The 16,242-nt window shown below is 33.4% G+C and overlaps 1 protein-coding gene across 1 annotated transcript; it reads right to left on the reverse strand.

Moving 5' to 3' along the window:
• Positions 1-4,264: 4,264 nt before the first annotated feature.
• LOC147401915 (uncharacterized) lies at positions 4,265-11,701 on the reverse strand. Its single transcript, XM_086443402.1, has 2 exons — positions 11,209-11,701; positions 4,265-5,047 (listed from the first exon to the last, which is right to left on the reverse strand). The coding sequence occupies exons 1-2, from the start codon at positions 11,492-11,494 to the stop codon at positions 4,677-4,679; spliced, it is 657 nt and encodes a 218-aa protein (XP_086299528.1). The 5' UTR covers positions 11,495-11,701; the 3' UTR covers positions 4,265-4,676.
• Positions 11,702-16,242: the final 4,541 nt, after the last annotated feature.

Consider the following 16,242-nt stretch of genomic DNA (forward strand, 5'->3'; position numbering starts at 1 on the left):
TATATATAGGGTCCCGTCGCCACCCTTAGTTTTACCACACACTTTAACAAACGCGTTTTGTCTTACATGGGTTAGAAGTTTCGGAATGAGCTGATTTTTGGTGAGGATGATCTCTATGGTGAGGAGATCATCCTCACCAAAAATCAGCTCATTCCAAAACTTCTAACCCCATCAAAATTGATTTACAAAAAATGGACGGTCCACAATTTTTCAACGTGTAAACATGGGGCTAAACATTTCGGAATGGGCTGATTTTTGGGGAGGATGATCTTCTAATCATAGAGATCATCCTCACCAAAAATCAGCTCATTCCAAAACTTCTAACCCATGTAGGACAAAAAACGTTTGTTAAAGTGTGTGGTAAAACTTAGGGTGCTGAACATTTCCCATATATATATATATATATATAGGGAAATGTTCAGCAACAAACATTTTGACAAACATTTTGGCAAAACATTTTTCAAAATATGGGTTAGAGGTTTTGGAATGGGCTGATTTTTGGTGAGGATGATCTCTACGGTGGAGGAGATCATCATCACCAAAAATCAGCCCATTCCAAAACCTCTTACCCATCAAAAATGGCTTACAAAAAATGGACGGTCCACGATTTCCCAACTTGTAAACATGGGGCTAGAAGTTTTGGAATGGGCTGATTTTTTATGAGGATGATCTCCTCACCATAGAGATCATCCTCACCAAAAATCAGCCCATTCCAAAACCTCTAACCTATGTTTTGAAAAATGTTTTGCCAAAATGTTTTGCCAAATTGTTTGTTGCTGAAAGGGACCCATATATATATATATATATATATATATATATATAGGGTCCCTTTCAGCAACAAACATTTTGACAAACATTTTGGCAAAACATTTTTCAAAACATGGGTTGGAGGTTTTGGAATGGGCTGATTTTTGGTGAGGATGATCTCTACGGTGAGGAGATCATCCTCACCAAAAATCAGCCCATTCCAAAACTTCTAGCCCCATGTTTACGAGTTGAAAAATCGTGGACCGTCCATTTTTTGTAAACCATTTTTGATGGGTTAGAAGTTTTGGAATGGGCTGATTTTTGGAGATGATGATCTCCTCACCGTAGAGATCATCCTCACCAAAAATCAGCTCATTCCAAAACCTCTAACCCATATTTTGAAAAATGTTTTGCCCAAATGTTTGTCAAAATGTTTGTTGCTGAACATTTCCCATATATATATATATATATATATATATATATATATATATATATATATATATAGGGTCCCTATCCGTGGCCAACAGTTTGGCAAAACATTTTGGCAAACACTTTTTCAAAACATGGGTTAGAGGTCTTGGAATGGGCTGATTTTTGGTGAGGATGATCTCTACGGTGAGGAGATCATCCTCACCAAAAATCAGCTCATTCCAAAACTTCTAGCCCCATTTTACGAGTTGAAAAATCGTGAACCGTCCATTTTTTGTAAATCATTTTTGATGAGGTTAGAAGTTTTGGAATGAGCTGATTTTTGGTGAGGATGATCTCCTCACCGTAGAGATCATCCTCACCAAAAATCAGCCCATTCCAAGACCTCTAACCCATGTTTTGAAAAATGTGTTTGCCAAAATGTTTGCCAAACTGTTGGCCATGGATCGCTACCCATATATATATAGGGGGCGGTTCGACGGACGTGCAGGAAAACATATGAGAAACTGATGTATATCAAACGTTGGATGGAGAGAAAACATCGGGGGAAATGGCGTCAGACGTCAATTCAATGTAAGAAACGGAGTTTCAACATTTTTCAAAAAACTCCCTTGACTTTTTTTTTTTCATTTTTTTATTTAAATTACACTAACTCTCTGTTTTCTACCCAACCTTCATTTTTTCCTTTGATCACTGAAAACCCAAACCTTCGTTTTCCTTTCAAACGGTAAAAACCCAACCCAACCCAACCCTTCGTCTCTTCTCTCGATCGACTGGCCCATCTCCTCTCTCTCTCTCTCTCTCTCAATTTTGCATAATTGTGTTCCTTCCTTTGACATTAAAATCTTTTTAGAACTGTTTTCTTTTTTATGAAAAAAAAAAATATTTGTAACTTTCCTTCTTAATTTCTTGGTAAGGAAATTTTTTAACGTTGACTTGCTGGACAAGTGGCTAATCCAACCACCGCAAGCGAGCTCGAACATATGGTTATGTATGCAGCACAAGGTGTCGGTCTCGTAAAGGATATACTTCCAGCGGGTGAGATTATAAACAACTTCATAGAAGGTGTTAAAGGGATCATCAAGAACCTAGGGGACAAGTACCTCCCAAAATTTGATCCTTAACTTGCTTCAGTAGCTTAAAAAGGGATGAATTCATGTTGGTAACTGTCTAAGTTGTGGTCTTAGCTCTGTCTTTGGATGTTTAGGAATAAGCTTTGAGAGAGAAAGAGGGAAGAGATGGGTCAGTCGATCGAGAGAAGAGATGAAGGGTTGGGTTGGGTTTTCACTGATCGAAGGAAAACAAAGGTTTGGGTTTTCAGTGTTCGAAGGAAAAAATGAAGGTTGGGTTTTCTGTCGAAGGGTTGGGCAGAAAACAGAGAGTTAGTATAATAAATAAATAAAAACAAAAAACAAAAAAAAGTTAAGGGAGTTTTTTGAAAAATGTTGAAACTCCGTTTCTTACATTGAATTGACGTCTGACGCCATCTCCCCTGTTGTTTTCTCTCCATCCAATGTTTGATATACATCAGTTTCTCATATGTTTTCCAGCACGTCCGTCGAATCTTATATATATATATATAGGTCCCGTTCAGCAACAAACATTTTTCAAAACATGGGTTAGAGGTCTTGGAATGGGCTGATTTTTGGTGAGGATGATCTCTACAGTGAGGCGATCATCATCACAAAAAATCAATCCATTCCAAAACTTCTAACCCCAGTTTACAAGTTGAAAAATCGTGAACCGTCCATTTTTTGTAAACCATTTTTGATGGGGTTAGAAGTTTTGGAATGGGCTGATTTTTTGTGATGATGATCTCCTCACCGTAGAGATCATCCTCACCAAAAATCAGCCCATTCCAAGACCTCTAACCTATGTTTTGAAAAATGTTTTGCCAAAATGTTTGTTGTTGAACATTTCCCTATATATATATATATATTTGGATTATAAAATGCTGAGTCACATAATTTATATTTTATTTTAGATAGATAACAAATATTTAAATAAATAAAATAATTATTATTATATATTGAAAACACAGAATCCAATTGATTTGACTCGATCAAATTTTCATAAACTCAATCAATATTCCATAAGTATTGGTAACTCAACTCAGATCTCAAATGAGTCAACATGGTAGTTAATTCACAGTAACCATCTCAGACGAGCGGAAGTCTTGAGTTCATGAGTTCGAATCCTCCCTTAAAGGCCACCCTAATGGATAAATCCCATAAATTATCAAGTGCATGTTGAGGGAGGGGATTGCACATGCCTCGAGGATTAGTTGGGTGCTCTAAGAGACTCGAATACCTCAGTCCCTAATCCATTCCAACTCAACAAAATTTAAAAACCGAATAAGGGTAAAATCCATTATTGTAACCTAATTTGCAGGTATTACCCAATAATTGCAAGTATTTCAATTCCTATTACTTCCAATTCCACACCAACGTAGATAAATAGATAGATCTTGATACATACAAAAGAAATCAGGATATTCGATGGAGACTGAGTATACTCAGGTATCCATGATCATTGAAGACTTTAGGTTGATTCAATGAATCATGTTCATGTCGTGTTCCACCTTTGATTCAACTTATATCCGAAGGAACCCTGCACGGCCCTAACACGAACTGATTGAAATGTGCAATCATGATTCATAATGAGGTAAACTTTCACATTGGCCCCTTCTTTATCCGGGGTTGGGAGTTGGGACTGACATTGTAGTGTAGAAGAATACACAGCCGGAGTCATGAAATGTATCCATATCCAAATAAAGAAATTGTTAAATCAAACAATCAAGGTATTAACACCATGGTTTTAAAACTTGTTTTGAAGTCGACAAGTTTTTCGATATGTTTGAGTCTTCTCGTTCAACAATGAGAAAAATAAACCGTGAGTTTAAATCTCGTCCGATACGTTTGACTTGTCTATCTGTCTCGTTGGTGGACGATACCAAGACATATTGGACGAGTTGTCTCAGTCTTGGACAAGATTTAAAACCATGATTGACACAATATAGTTGTTGGTAAAGAGTATACCTGTAAGAAGCCGTGGATCAGTAACCATGAAATTGCTCTTTTTAACACTCTTTGTAAGAAACCAAGTCATTCACTTCAACTCTTACCTTTCACAAAATACAAGTCAACAGTTCCACAATGTCTGAACTCTTAGGATTAGGAAACTGGTTCATAATTTCCTACTCAATCTCAACTGATTTTAATTTTTCCAGCTAAAAAATCCACTCAATTTGGCAAAAAAACTTAAAAGGTCAGGGAAAAAGAAGAGAGATACCTAAATTCAAGAAAAATTACAAAATTTTCAATAGAATTTGGCACAAAGGAACCCCTTCTGACCCTCAAAACAGTATACCAGAAGCCGCCCCTGATTGGTGATCGATTTTGGTTGGTTGGTTGGTAACATCAAGTACCAGTTTGAGGAGCTCACCTGCACCAAAACTAAAAGCATATCTATGTCTACAATAGTTAATCTATCAAAGTCTTTCAACTCCTGTAACCAAGAGTCTGACTCTGAAGATTTTGGTTGTCTTCTAATAAACGATCATACTCGAGAAGTAAGTCTTCCGATTGCTTCTGAAGGGCTGCAACATGAGCTTCAGCGGAGATTACCCTTTTGTCTTTCTCTTCTAATTCCAATTTCAGCTTATTCGAATCCTCTATTATCTTGGAGATTTCTTCTTGGAGCGACCTCATTTCCTCTAAAGCTTTCTTTTCTTTCTCCTCGAATATAAGGCGCTCTTTCTCAAGCTTTTGAAAATCATGTTTGGAATCTCCAACTTTACTCCTCAACCTAGTAAGTTTTTGAAGATAGTCGTGCAAACGATCAATTATGAGTCCGAGAAACAGGGAGTAACCTGCAATATCAAAATTCAGACTTTAGGGAAGAGATGATTTAAGGTCATCGATCGAGATACTGACATGTTAGTCTTGATCTTGGTTTGTTATGTTGTGAAAGCATCCAGATGATACTAGGATACAGGCAAGACCCAACGAAATATATTGTAAATAAAGGGGAAAAATAAAAAATAAAATAAAAATAAGAAGTTGTGCAACTAAAGAAACTTAACTAACAAGGTTGATGGTTGCATCTTGTTTGTGAATTACAGCAATCACTTAGGCCACTGTTTTCAGCTATTGGTGTTGTACAGATGGTACGCTTCCTTCCAGATGGAAGTTTAATGATCAACCAACAAAAATATAAAGAAGAGAATGCAAAAAGAAGGAAAATAATTACAGATCTCCTTTGGACACCTTAAATCCATTATAAAGAAAACCAACAACTCCCCCCACCACCACCAAATACATATGTATGATCAATCTCTTCTCCACATGCATCATTTTTTTATTTTTCAACAAGTGTTTTCCAATCCACAACCAATAGTTATGCAAGACGAGGGATTAAATGTTAATCTATAGCTAATAGTGGAGGAAATGCAAGAGATTTGTAGAAAGTAGAACCCCTCTAGGAAAGGTTCTTACGCTTAGCCTATGGGTAATTTCTTGGGGATTTGGATAAAAAGAAACCATTTTAAGATTGTACGGGGATGAGTTTCAAGGTGCCCATTGGTAATAGAGACACGAATGTAGCTAAGTGCAAGTCTTCAAGGTTTGTGTGCTGTTACCTCTTGGGTCCAACCAATTAGGAGGTGATATGGATGGATTTTGGATTTGCATAGGGTTCTAGGGATCCCTTTCCATCATTTTCACAAAGAGGCAAATGACAAATGGATACTTCTCCGACGAGAGTGTTTTAGAAGCATTAAGATTTGAAATCTAATCCCTTTGCTGTTCTGTACCTCCTCTTCTCTTCTTTTTAAGAAGTCATTTAACAACAATTTTCAGGGTCTTCACATGTGGCAGGCAACTCAATGAAAAATCCTTGGAGAAGCACTATATTGCTATTGACCATCTTAGATCGCTTGGGGGTGAACTAATATCTTCCATACATCATACTCTTGGATATACTGGAGATATTCCAGACACTCTCACTGAATGTGAAATATTTTGAGATACTTGGCATAAAAGGAATTCTCTCCCTATGATACATACATATTTTACTTTATCAAAATGATACTTCAAAGTTATTTATCAAAAATGGCATTGATCAAAAAAAATATGGAAAAACCACAGGAAGCAGAATGTATAGACAATACACAGAGAGTGTTAATTGTGAAAATTAAGATGAAGAATCAGTAACTACTCTAGGCCTGGGCAACTTCATGGTGGTGGCCATAAACACAAGACAATGCAGAAAAAATCGTAAATACCAAAGACCCATATCTTCATGTCCTACATGATTTTTTTATTTTTATTATTATATTACTAGGCACCATCGGGTAGCAATAGTAGTTCACGGGCTACAGTAACATGGATTGCTGGATTGAAGGTGGAGATATCATTTAATCAAAGAAAACCGATGCCTACGTCAAGACAACTCAAAGTTTACATAGCTTGAGAGTAATCGTGTTGGAGCCTGCAAGTTATCTGAAGTTATTCAATTTTTTGCCATTCATAAACCAGTTTGCAATTTTTATCTCTACAAATCAGACAATATAAGGCTGTGAGACAACAAGTCTACCATTGGCTTCTTAACTGGTTTACAAATTAAAACTGCTAGTTGTAGCTTGCAAAACACAACAAAGATCTATATAACCCCTCTTTACTGAGATGTTTTGTTTCATCATGGCACCTATGTATTGAATAAACATTAGCAATTATGCTTCCTATTGACACTATTCTTAGCAATGTATGCTAAATCATTTGGGTATGAGTGAAAATAATAGATCGTCGACTTGCTAATCCTTTTATATGACCTAGCAAATTCAATGATCTCCACAGCCCGCTTTTTCAATCATTGCCAACGATAATGCTAGATGAGTCTCCTGCAAATGAGAAGCTGTCTAAAAAGATCAGAAAACCTTGAAGAATTGTTGCTTCTTCTAGAATAGATTCCAACTCCCCAATAGGACTCACAAGACCACGTTTTAGGATGATGCCATTCTCAAGCCAAATCCAATTTCCAAAAAATTAAAAAAAGTGCCATTAAATTGTGTTTAATCCAACCCCTATCCAGCTTCTTCCATGGCATCGTCAGTTTCTTCATAAGTTCACTACCTATAATGGTTTTGCCTTCCCATTTTTTATATAATTAAAGCATAAGATTGTATTAACAACTTATTATCATATCTTTCCAAATTCTAGTGAAATCTACAATAATAAAACCTAATAAACAATTCCATAATAACAATTATCATTCCACCAAGAGCCTCCAAATAGTGCTGCCAACTTCTAGCAGCGTTTTGATCAATGCACACAAATCTATTGTAATACATGCACTAACGTGCCAAACTCTTCCATTTTAGGAAGCCTTAGTCAAGATACTTGATGAATTCCCTTAAATACTTGATGAACTCCCTGTAAAAGACGATCAACTTGTTTTTGGTATTTTATAAAGAACTTATTCTTTGTTTCAGCTCTCGCTAATATGACAAGGATTTTTTCAACACCATTACTCCGGCATCTTCAAACATTCCACCCATCCAGGGCAAAATGGGAGTGCCATCAAGTTTTTATCCAAGCACACTTTGGCATCATACACATGGCATAGAACTCTTCCAATGCCCTATTAAATGATTGCTTATCCAATTGGAAATTAAATCCTCTACTTTGAATTTCATCGAAATAATGGTGGATCATAAAAGTATTTAGTTTGATTTTAAAAAAGATACCAATCAGGAATCTTCTTCTTACATATTATCATCATTCATTGCTACATTTGGAGTGGACTATACAGATCTTACTTTTCCAATCTACTTACAACAATATTGCACTTTTAGGGGTTTTTTTATCGTGTCAACACAAAGACACATTTAAACTTCCCGACACACATCCAAATATGTATGTCAGTGTCACAGTTTATGTCACGGTTTATTTTAAATGATTTCACTCTGATTTTTTTTTTTTTATGGAAGATGTCATGTTTCACCTTTCATATGCTACTTTTTAAGTTCAAGAACAAGCATAGCTGCTTGATGACCACATGAAAGTCTACTTATATTTATTAGGTTACTATATACACCTCTTTCAGGGAGATTATTTACAGTTGTGTGACTAAAAGATAATCTGCCAATTGTAAACCACTCTAATAGCCATCATTAGCCAATACGCCATCCTTTTGGCAGTTTGTAATACTACCAAAGTAAGACTGACATTAATCTATGTCTCCTATTCATATGGAAAAAAGTACTCTTTGTGACATTTACCATTGTGGTATTTTTTCAGAAAAAAATGTCCCTATGCTATCAGCTTGTGATGATATCATTATTTAAGAAAGTTCTATAACTTATGGCAGGCACTTTATGAGCATCCCTTAAGTTGCCTACATTTCAGAATAAGGTTTTGATGATAAAAGCTCTCACAAAGATCTTTACAACATGACCCATATCAAACATAAACTAATCATGAAAATTTTCTATAATACCCTCAGAAACTTGATTCTTACAAAGAATGATGTACACAAAAGAAATACTCATTTTATCCAACCGTCAACTTCCTAATCAATTCCCCAATACTTTATTTAAAAATTATTATTTTTTATTCAGAAAATTTTTATTAGTCACGGAAAAAATAAATAAATAAAAGGCTATACAACTCTTAAAGTAACACGTAATCACACGTTCATGCTCCCTAACCAATAAAATGCTTCACCATAAGTGCTGAAATCATCCATATATTAATATTAAGCCCTAGCTATCCAAGAAAAACTTCAAATAAAATCCAATCAATGCGCTATCTCTCGAGAGAAATCCAGTAATTATTTCAATAATAATGAGGAAAGTTACTGCTACTGGTACTGTTACCCCGATGTGGACTTGTTCAAGTTCGATGCTGCTGAATAAATAGTTTAAACAATGGATAATCAAAATCTAAGGTAAAGGCTTAGGTAAGGGCCTTCATCTTACCACATTCCCCCAGCTATCAAAAGACATTTTGTATAATTTTCTTTTTGATAGGTATAAGTGTGAATACAGGGGTTTTGATCGCATGTCTATGGTATTACCACACACAGACTTTACCACCTCACTGAGGTGGCACCCTCACATTTCATTTATATCTTGTCATCTAATTATAGCATCAAGGTTTAAAATGTCGTTTTGAAGGAATGTTTTGGTTAAGGAAAAAAAAAACATTCCGCATTGTACGAACCATATATACAAATCAATATTTTAATGATAAATAATTAAATAAAAATGTTTAGGTTAATGATTTACAACTATTTACACTATATATTGTGAATACACTAAATTAGATTGCATTAAAGTACGTTTAATGTTTAAACATTCAATAAGCTATCAAAATATAACTTATTGAATAAGGTGTTTGATTTTAATGAAAAGATTGTGGGTTCTTTCCTTTTGGATTTCATTTGAGAACAGCTCCTCAAAATATAACTTTTTCTCGGTAAAAAAAACATAGATTCAAAAGGACTGAAATATTTTTTGTAGATATTGCAATGCTTCTTCATTGGACTCTTGATATCATTTGAATCTTTTTCTTGTTCTTGTTCTTGTTCTTTTTTTTTTTTTTTGCAGAGATTCCATTGCTTTTTTTCAATTTTTTTTATTTTTCAAAATTTGGTTTGTTTCGAAATGTGTCGTTCCGAACTTCCGATATAAACCGAAACTTTTTTATACAATCCAACACCAAGCAAAACATTTAAGTCTATGAATGTTTTGTATCAAAACGTTCAAAAATCAGTATATACCAGCTGCTAGATTCTGATATAACATGATACAAAACTTTGAACCATGTATAGCATAACCCCTAAATTTCCAGCTCTTTCCAAGTATAGCAATCATTCACTTTTCAGACCCCTTTCATCCACAAAAACATTGTTAGCATATTTAGCCATCAAATTAGGGTTTTTTTTTTTTTTTTTTCTCCACCAATTAACAGAAAAATCCACTTAAGAAAATTCAAATCTTTCCTAGAAAATGAATGCAATAAATATAGAGGACAACATCTCTAAAATGGAAAAATTGGTGAGGATGTGACCCATAACCTGGAGATACACTCGTAGAGTATTATGTTTACAAATCAATCTAAAGGAGAGAAAAATAAATTACAATCGAACCAGCTATTCTTTATGGAGGACTGAATTTTGGAATTTTGGGCAGTCAACAAGCTCATAGAATGAGCATAATCATGAATTAAGTTCTCAATGGTTTTCTGCCCAAATTTATTTATTTATTTTTTTTTTTTTTTAAAAGCCCATACAAACTCGATGAAGAAAGAAGAACTTTGCATTACTCAAGCAATGCTTCAAGGAGTTGTATTCTCAGAAGGATCCAACTCATCAGGATATGTGACCCATAAGGTCGCGAAAACTTCTAGAGTATTACATGACAGAAGTATACCAATCAAACTAAATGGAAATAAATTATATATATAAAAAAAACTATACTTTATAGAGAACTGAATTTTGGGCAGTCAATATGTTCATAAAATGAGCTTAAACATATTAAGAAACAAAATAATGAAGTTAAAAATTCCCATTCTTTTCAACAACAATCCTACCCAAATATCGATACAAACCAGATATACATTATGTGACTGATAGAAAAAAATCAAACTTAATGCGAAAAAAAGTAAAAATTACAAAACAACCATACGAACATCTATTACTTTGACATGTTCATAAAATGGCATCACGGATATGAAGAAACAATGCAATTAAGTTCTAATTTTTTCAATGTCTCTTCGATATTCTCACCCAAATATTGATAAATTGAGCTATACTACATATGACTGATGGATAAAAATCAAACTAAATGCGGAAAAAAAAATTAAAAATCAAAATTACAAGACAACAATACAACCAACAACTAATTTCATAACAATGAGCATCCCAGAGATGAAGAAACAAAGTAATAAAGTTAAATTTTTTTCAATTGTTTTAGAATTTAGACTATATATTCCTACCCAAATATCAATTAAAAATAAATAAAAAATTTACCCATGAGAGATGCTTCAAGCAGATGTGTTCTCCAGAGGACTTGATCCATGGGTGTTACAGTTCCAATCTTAAGCCCTTTGTTTTGGATCTTAAGAATGCTATAAACACTCGATGCAAAGATCACAGACATTGTAGAAGCGATTGTTTTTACAGTTGCGGGACCCTTTCCAGTCTTCAATTGATCCAAACCTAACATCACTAGATCTCTCAATGGTCCGATCTTCACCATTAAAAGAAAAGCTACAATCCCCTCGGCGAATAGAACTAAGAACAGTAACTGAATCATCTCTTTGTCTTTCTCACTCTGGAAGAAATTTTTGTGAGCTAGAAATGATGAGTAGTGTTGATTAATGCCATGGACGAACAGATTTTGCAACAGATCAAGAGAAAAAACCGAGCTTTTCTGCAGAGAGAAACCTAATTTTTCCTGAGTGTCGAAGACAGAGAGAGATCAAAAGCCAAGAACATCCAAGAGGGGTGGAGGATTGGACGATTTGAGCGAAGTATGATCCGAACTGAGATTATATTTGTTTATTATAGAAGAGATGCTATTGGCACCCCAACTTTTGCTTATAATATCCCATTTTCTTAAATTATTTTTCACACCGCAATTAAAGATTAAAACACACCATTCAAACATTTCAAAGGTTTGATTCAAATTATTACGAAACATTATAACATGCAAGAAATTGGTCAGGATTACTTGACTCCTAAGAATGACTTACGAGAAGTACATGATCCCAGACCTTTAAATGCAAAATTCAATGGTTGAGATTTATCATCAGGATAAGTATCTCTAGATTTGTGTTATCAATATATTCATAAATTTCAATCATTGGATTTTGTATTTAAAGAGTCAGAATCATGTGTTTTTTTCATGAGTTGTACTAAGTGACTATAAGATTGGACTTCGCATCGCACATCTTGACATGAAAGTGAATAAGAACCATAGATACTTTTTCCTTCATATCTCGGGAAAAAGCATTTATGGTTCCCATACACTTTCACGTCAACGTGTGCAATGTGAGATCCAGTCTTGAGGTCACTTCAGTATTATTCTTAAACAATTTCAATACTTGTTTATTAATTTTTTGTCGAATTAATAAAATAAAATCACTTTTTTAAGAAGAAGAGAAAAAATGGGAGAACCATTGATGTTCGGACATTTACATTTCATTAATATAAAAGTAATTTGACAACTCGTAATTTTGATTAATAATAATACAAATCATTGTCTCAATATAATAGTACTAAGGAAAGAGTACGTGCAATTGTCCTAGGGCCACTTTGCATAATCAGTAATCATCAACCTTCTCTCAATATAATATTGTAGATGTTATGTCATTGATTTATAATATAAAATAAATTAAAATTTTTTTTTTTTAATTTCAAAATGACAAGTATAGAGGTAAAATCTCAAATGTCATTGATTCCTCGAGATTTACCCCTAACAATTGATATTCATTATTATTGACAGACACAAACGATCAAAATTATAAAGAAAGATAATCAAAATTTAAAAATAAAAAATGAGACAAAACACATGATCTGTTCCCTGGATTAATCCCAAAATCAGACTACTTCCCCAAGCTCTAAAGAGCCGCTCTAATATTCTTAAAGTATTCTCAGATAAAAAACTCTCTCTCTTTAGACGATAGTCTTGCTTTATATAGAAAAAGATGAAACTAAACATTAATGAAAATGAGTCAATTTCTCTCCCTAATCAAGAGATTCTCAAATAATTATTCAAATCTATCATTATCCAAAAAAAGAAATTCTCTAGAAGATTTTATATTTATAGATAAAATTATATTTTTAACTAAATAAAATTAAAATCAAAATATACCATCTAATACCTCAAGATACATATTAAATATATAATGTGATTGATCATTGATATTCATTTTATTCATGCCAAGTATTTTCATATAAACAATTAGAGAGTTGTTATTGCCACACTAACTGTGTCCAATTATTTGGTGATGCACATAGGGAATGGAGTGGCATTAACAAAAGTTGGTGTGGCAATAATAACTATTTATAATTATCTTATCTGTTAATGCAAAGACATTTTGCAAAAGTATCTATTGCATTTAGGGTAAATTACACTTTGACCCATAACATTTTGATAATTGCACTTACCACCCTTTCATTAATGGAGTTAAAATTTAGATCTTATTTTACTATTTTACCCTCTTATTTGAACTCACTTTTTTCACGGACATGTTTTTTTTAATATATAAAAGAGAATAACATTTTAAAAGGGGCAAAATGGTCCTTATAAAGGAATTCAACTGTTAATTTGGCAAAAAGGGGGTGAGTGAATCTTTTAGAAAACTATATAAAGGAGGTAAGTACAATTATCAAAACATTAAGAGGTCAAAATGAAATTATGCCAAATTATAAGGGGTCAAAGTGTAATCTACCCTTGCATTTATATAAGGAACTTTTTTATTTATTTATTTATTTATTTTTAAGTATTTCTTAGACAAATATCAAAATATATCTACTTTGTAAAATAAAATATATTATTGGACATTAGCATTTCTTGTATATAAGACAAAGGGACACTACATGTAAAAAAAAACACCAATTAGAATGCTTAACTTCGCTTAGAAGATTTAAATAATCTATAATGTTGTGCCAATGACCTCACCTTGTAATAATAAACCCACACACTGAAACTTTAGGATCTATGATTGCACAAAATCCATTTTCAGAGGAGTATGAATTCATTTGGGGAAATAGTTTTGGGAAAGAAATTTATTAAAGAATAAATATGTTATTTTATTATTTATTTATTTATTATTATTATTATTTTGGGGGGGGTTGGGGGGAAGAGGAGGGAACAACAATATGAAGTGAAAAGTTCATCATGGGAGAGTGGAATGGGAAAACATTTTTACGAAAATAATTTCTTTGCTCATTTTCACATGTAATCATATAAACTATCGTTTTTATTAGATCATTTTATCGCCCATTGGGTTGAGTATTTCTTGTTGAGGGTCTGAAACTCTTATATTATTTTCCCATGGTCTTGGTTTACCATGGGAAAAGCTAAAATTCAACTATTTAATATCAATCAATTTGACTAAAAATGTATAAATCATGGGGTCAAATAAATCAATAATGTATACAGCATGACACTTTTGGGGTGACAACTGTTGAATATTGAGTTGATATGGCTACAAAACTCTTCACCATTTTGAGTAAAATAAAAAAATGTGTCCAAGCCAAGGAAGAAACTCGACCTACTTAGATTAGGAATCTAATCGTGTTTTATTTGTGCGTGCGCTGTGTGTGTGTGTTGGAATGGGATAAGGGAGGACAAAATAAATATATTAGTGTTTTAGAAATAATTGAAACATTTTTTTCTATTATGGTTGGTTAAACGAATGATGTTCCTTTATTGCACTATCTCCAAAGTCGAGTATTTAAATATTTTATTATATTTAAGGTTCATGTTCGGCACCCTATGTTTTGCCATACTTGTTTTGTCCTACATGGGTTAGAAGTTGTAGAATGGTCTGATTTTTTGTGATGATGATCTCATAAAAAATTAACTCATTCCAAAACTTTGAACCCCATTAAAAGTGGTTTACAAAAATTAGACGGTCCATGGTTATTCAACTTATAAACATGGGGTTAGAAGTTTCGAAATGAGGTGATTTTTAGTGAAGATGATCTCTATGGTGAGAAGGTCATTTTCACAAAAAATTAGTCTATTTCAAAACCTCAAACCCATGCAAGACAAAACATGTAGGGTGTCGAACATTTCCTTATGTTTAATATATATTTATTTGAATCACTAAGTTAACTCGAATTGAAAATTTTAAGTTTAAACTATGATTTTAATAACATAAACTTTTCTCTTTCTTCACAGATGCCAAAAATATATATTTGAAGGATGAGAGTCCGACTTTGAAACTGGCATGGCACTTCAAAATTTTGAAGGAACCCTCGTCCTTACAAAACTCGTGGCCTTTTGAATTTATTTTATACCCCTACATTCCCACCAAAATTTGAAATACCTCCTTGAAAATGACACGTGTAATCCATCAGAAAGGGTTTCTTCAAAAGTTCGAAGTGGCCTATCTGCTTCAAAAGTTTGAAGTCGTTTTTCAGAAGGACAAGTTGGTTGGGTGACTACTAAATAAGCATGAACCTTTTTTCTTGGAGTTAGGTTAGATATTTAATTAATTAGTTTGGGTATTCCCATAACAAGGACCATGTACTAGGCATTTATTCTTTCCTCGTAACAACAATCTCTTGTCCATTCAAACCATTTCCTCCAAGCTTTGTAATTTTCTCCCACATGCATATCAAATGTCGGTAGGTCATATCACATGGGTTTGTTTATGAATCAATCATATTTCAAATATATATCTAAGGATACAATACGATATGTGTACATTTGAAAGAAAAAAAAAAGTTATATAGACCAAATGCCCATATACACCTTGGAGCATGCACTGAGGTCCCCATTTGGGATATACGGACTGTCCTGTTAGCTCAAATGACACCTCAACTCTCAAGGGTTCATGATTTAGATTAAGTTAAACAATCTTTTTTTTTTCATGGTCAAATAGTTTAAATTGGACAATTACTTAAGTCCCAAAATTTAAAACGTGTTCACCATCGAAGAAAAAATATCCTATTTTGTTGGAGTTGTACATGAATATAACACCATATCATATTTTTTGGGTACCACATGGATAAGGGTGTCAATGGATAGTCGAAATCCGAATTCGAATTCGAATTCAAAAAATCGGATATTATCCACAAATTTTCGGATATCGAATTCAGATTTGGATGTCATTTTAACATTCGAATGAGTTTCGGATACGAATTCGGATATTGCGATATCCGATTCGATAATAATACATATATTATGTATTTATGTTTTACAACAAAACTTTATATATGTAAATATATAGTGTTATGTATTCGTGTCATACAACAAAACTTAATTTCAAAACTTTACCTTCTCAAAATCACCTTCAACAGTAAAACACCAGACGACGTTAATGATGG

This window comes from Akebia trifoliata, chromosome 5 (genome assembly GCF_017979445.1).
Source record: "Akebia trifoliata isolate Shusen 1 chromosome 5, ASM1797944v1, whole genome shotgun sequence".
In the NCBI taxonomy this organism is placed as follows: Eukaryota; Viridiplantae; Streptophyta; class Magnoliopsida; order Ranunculales; family Lardizabalaceae; genus Akebia; species Akebia trifoliata.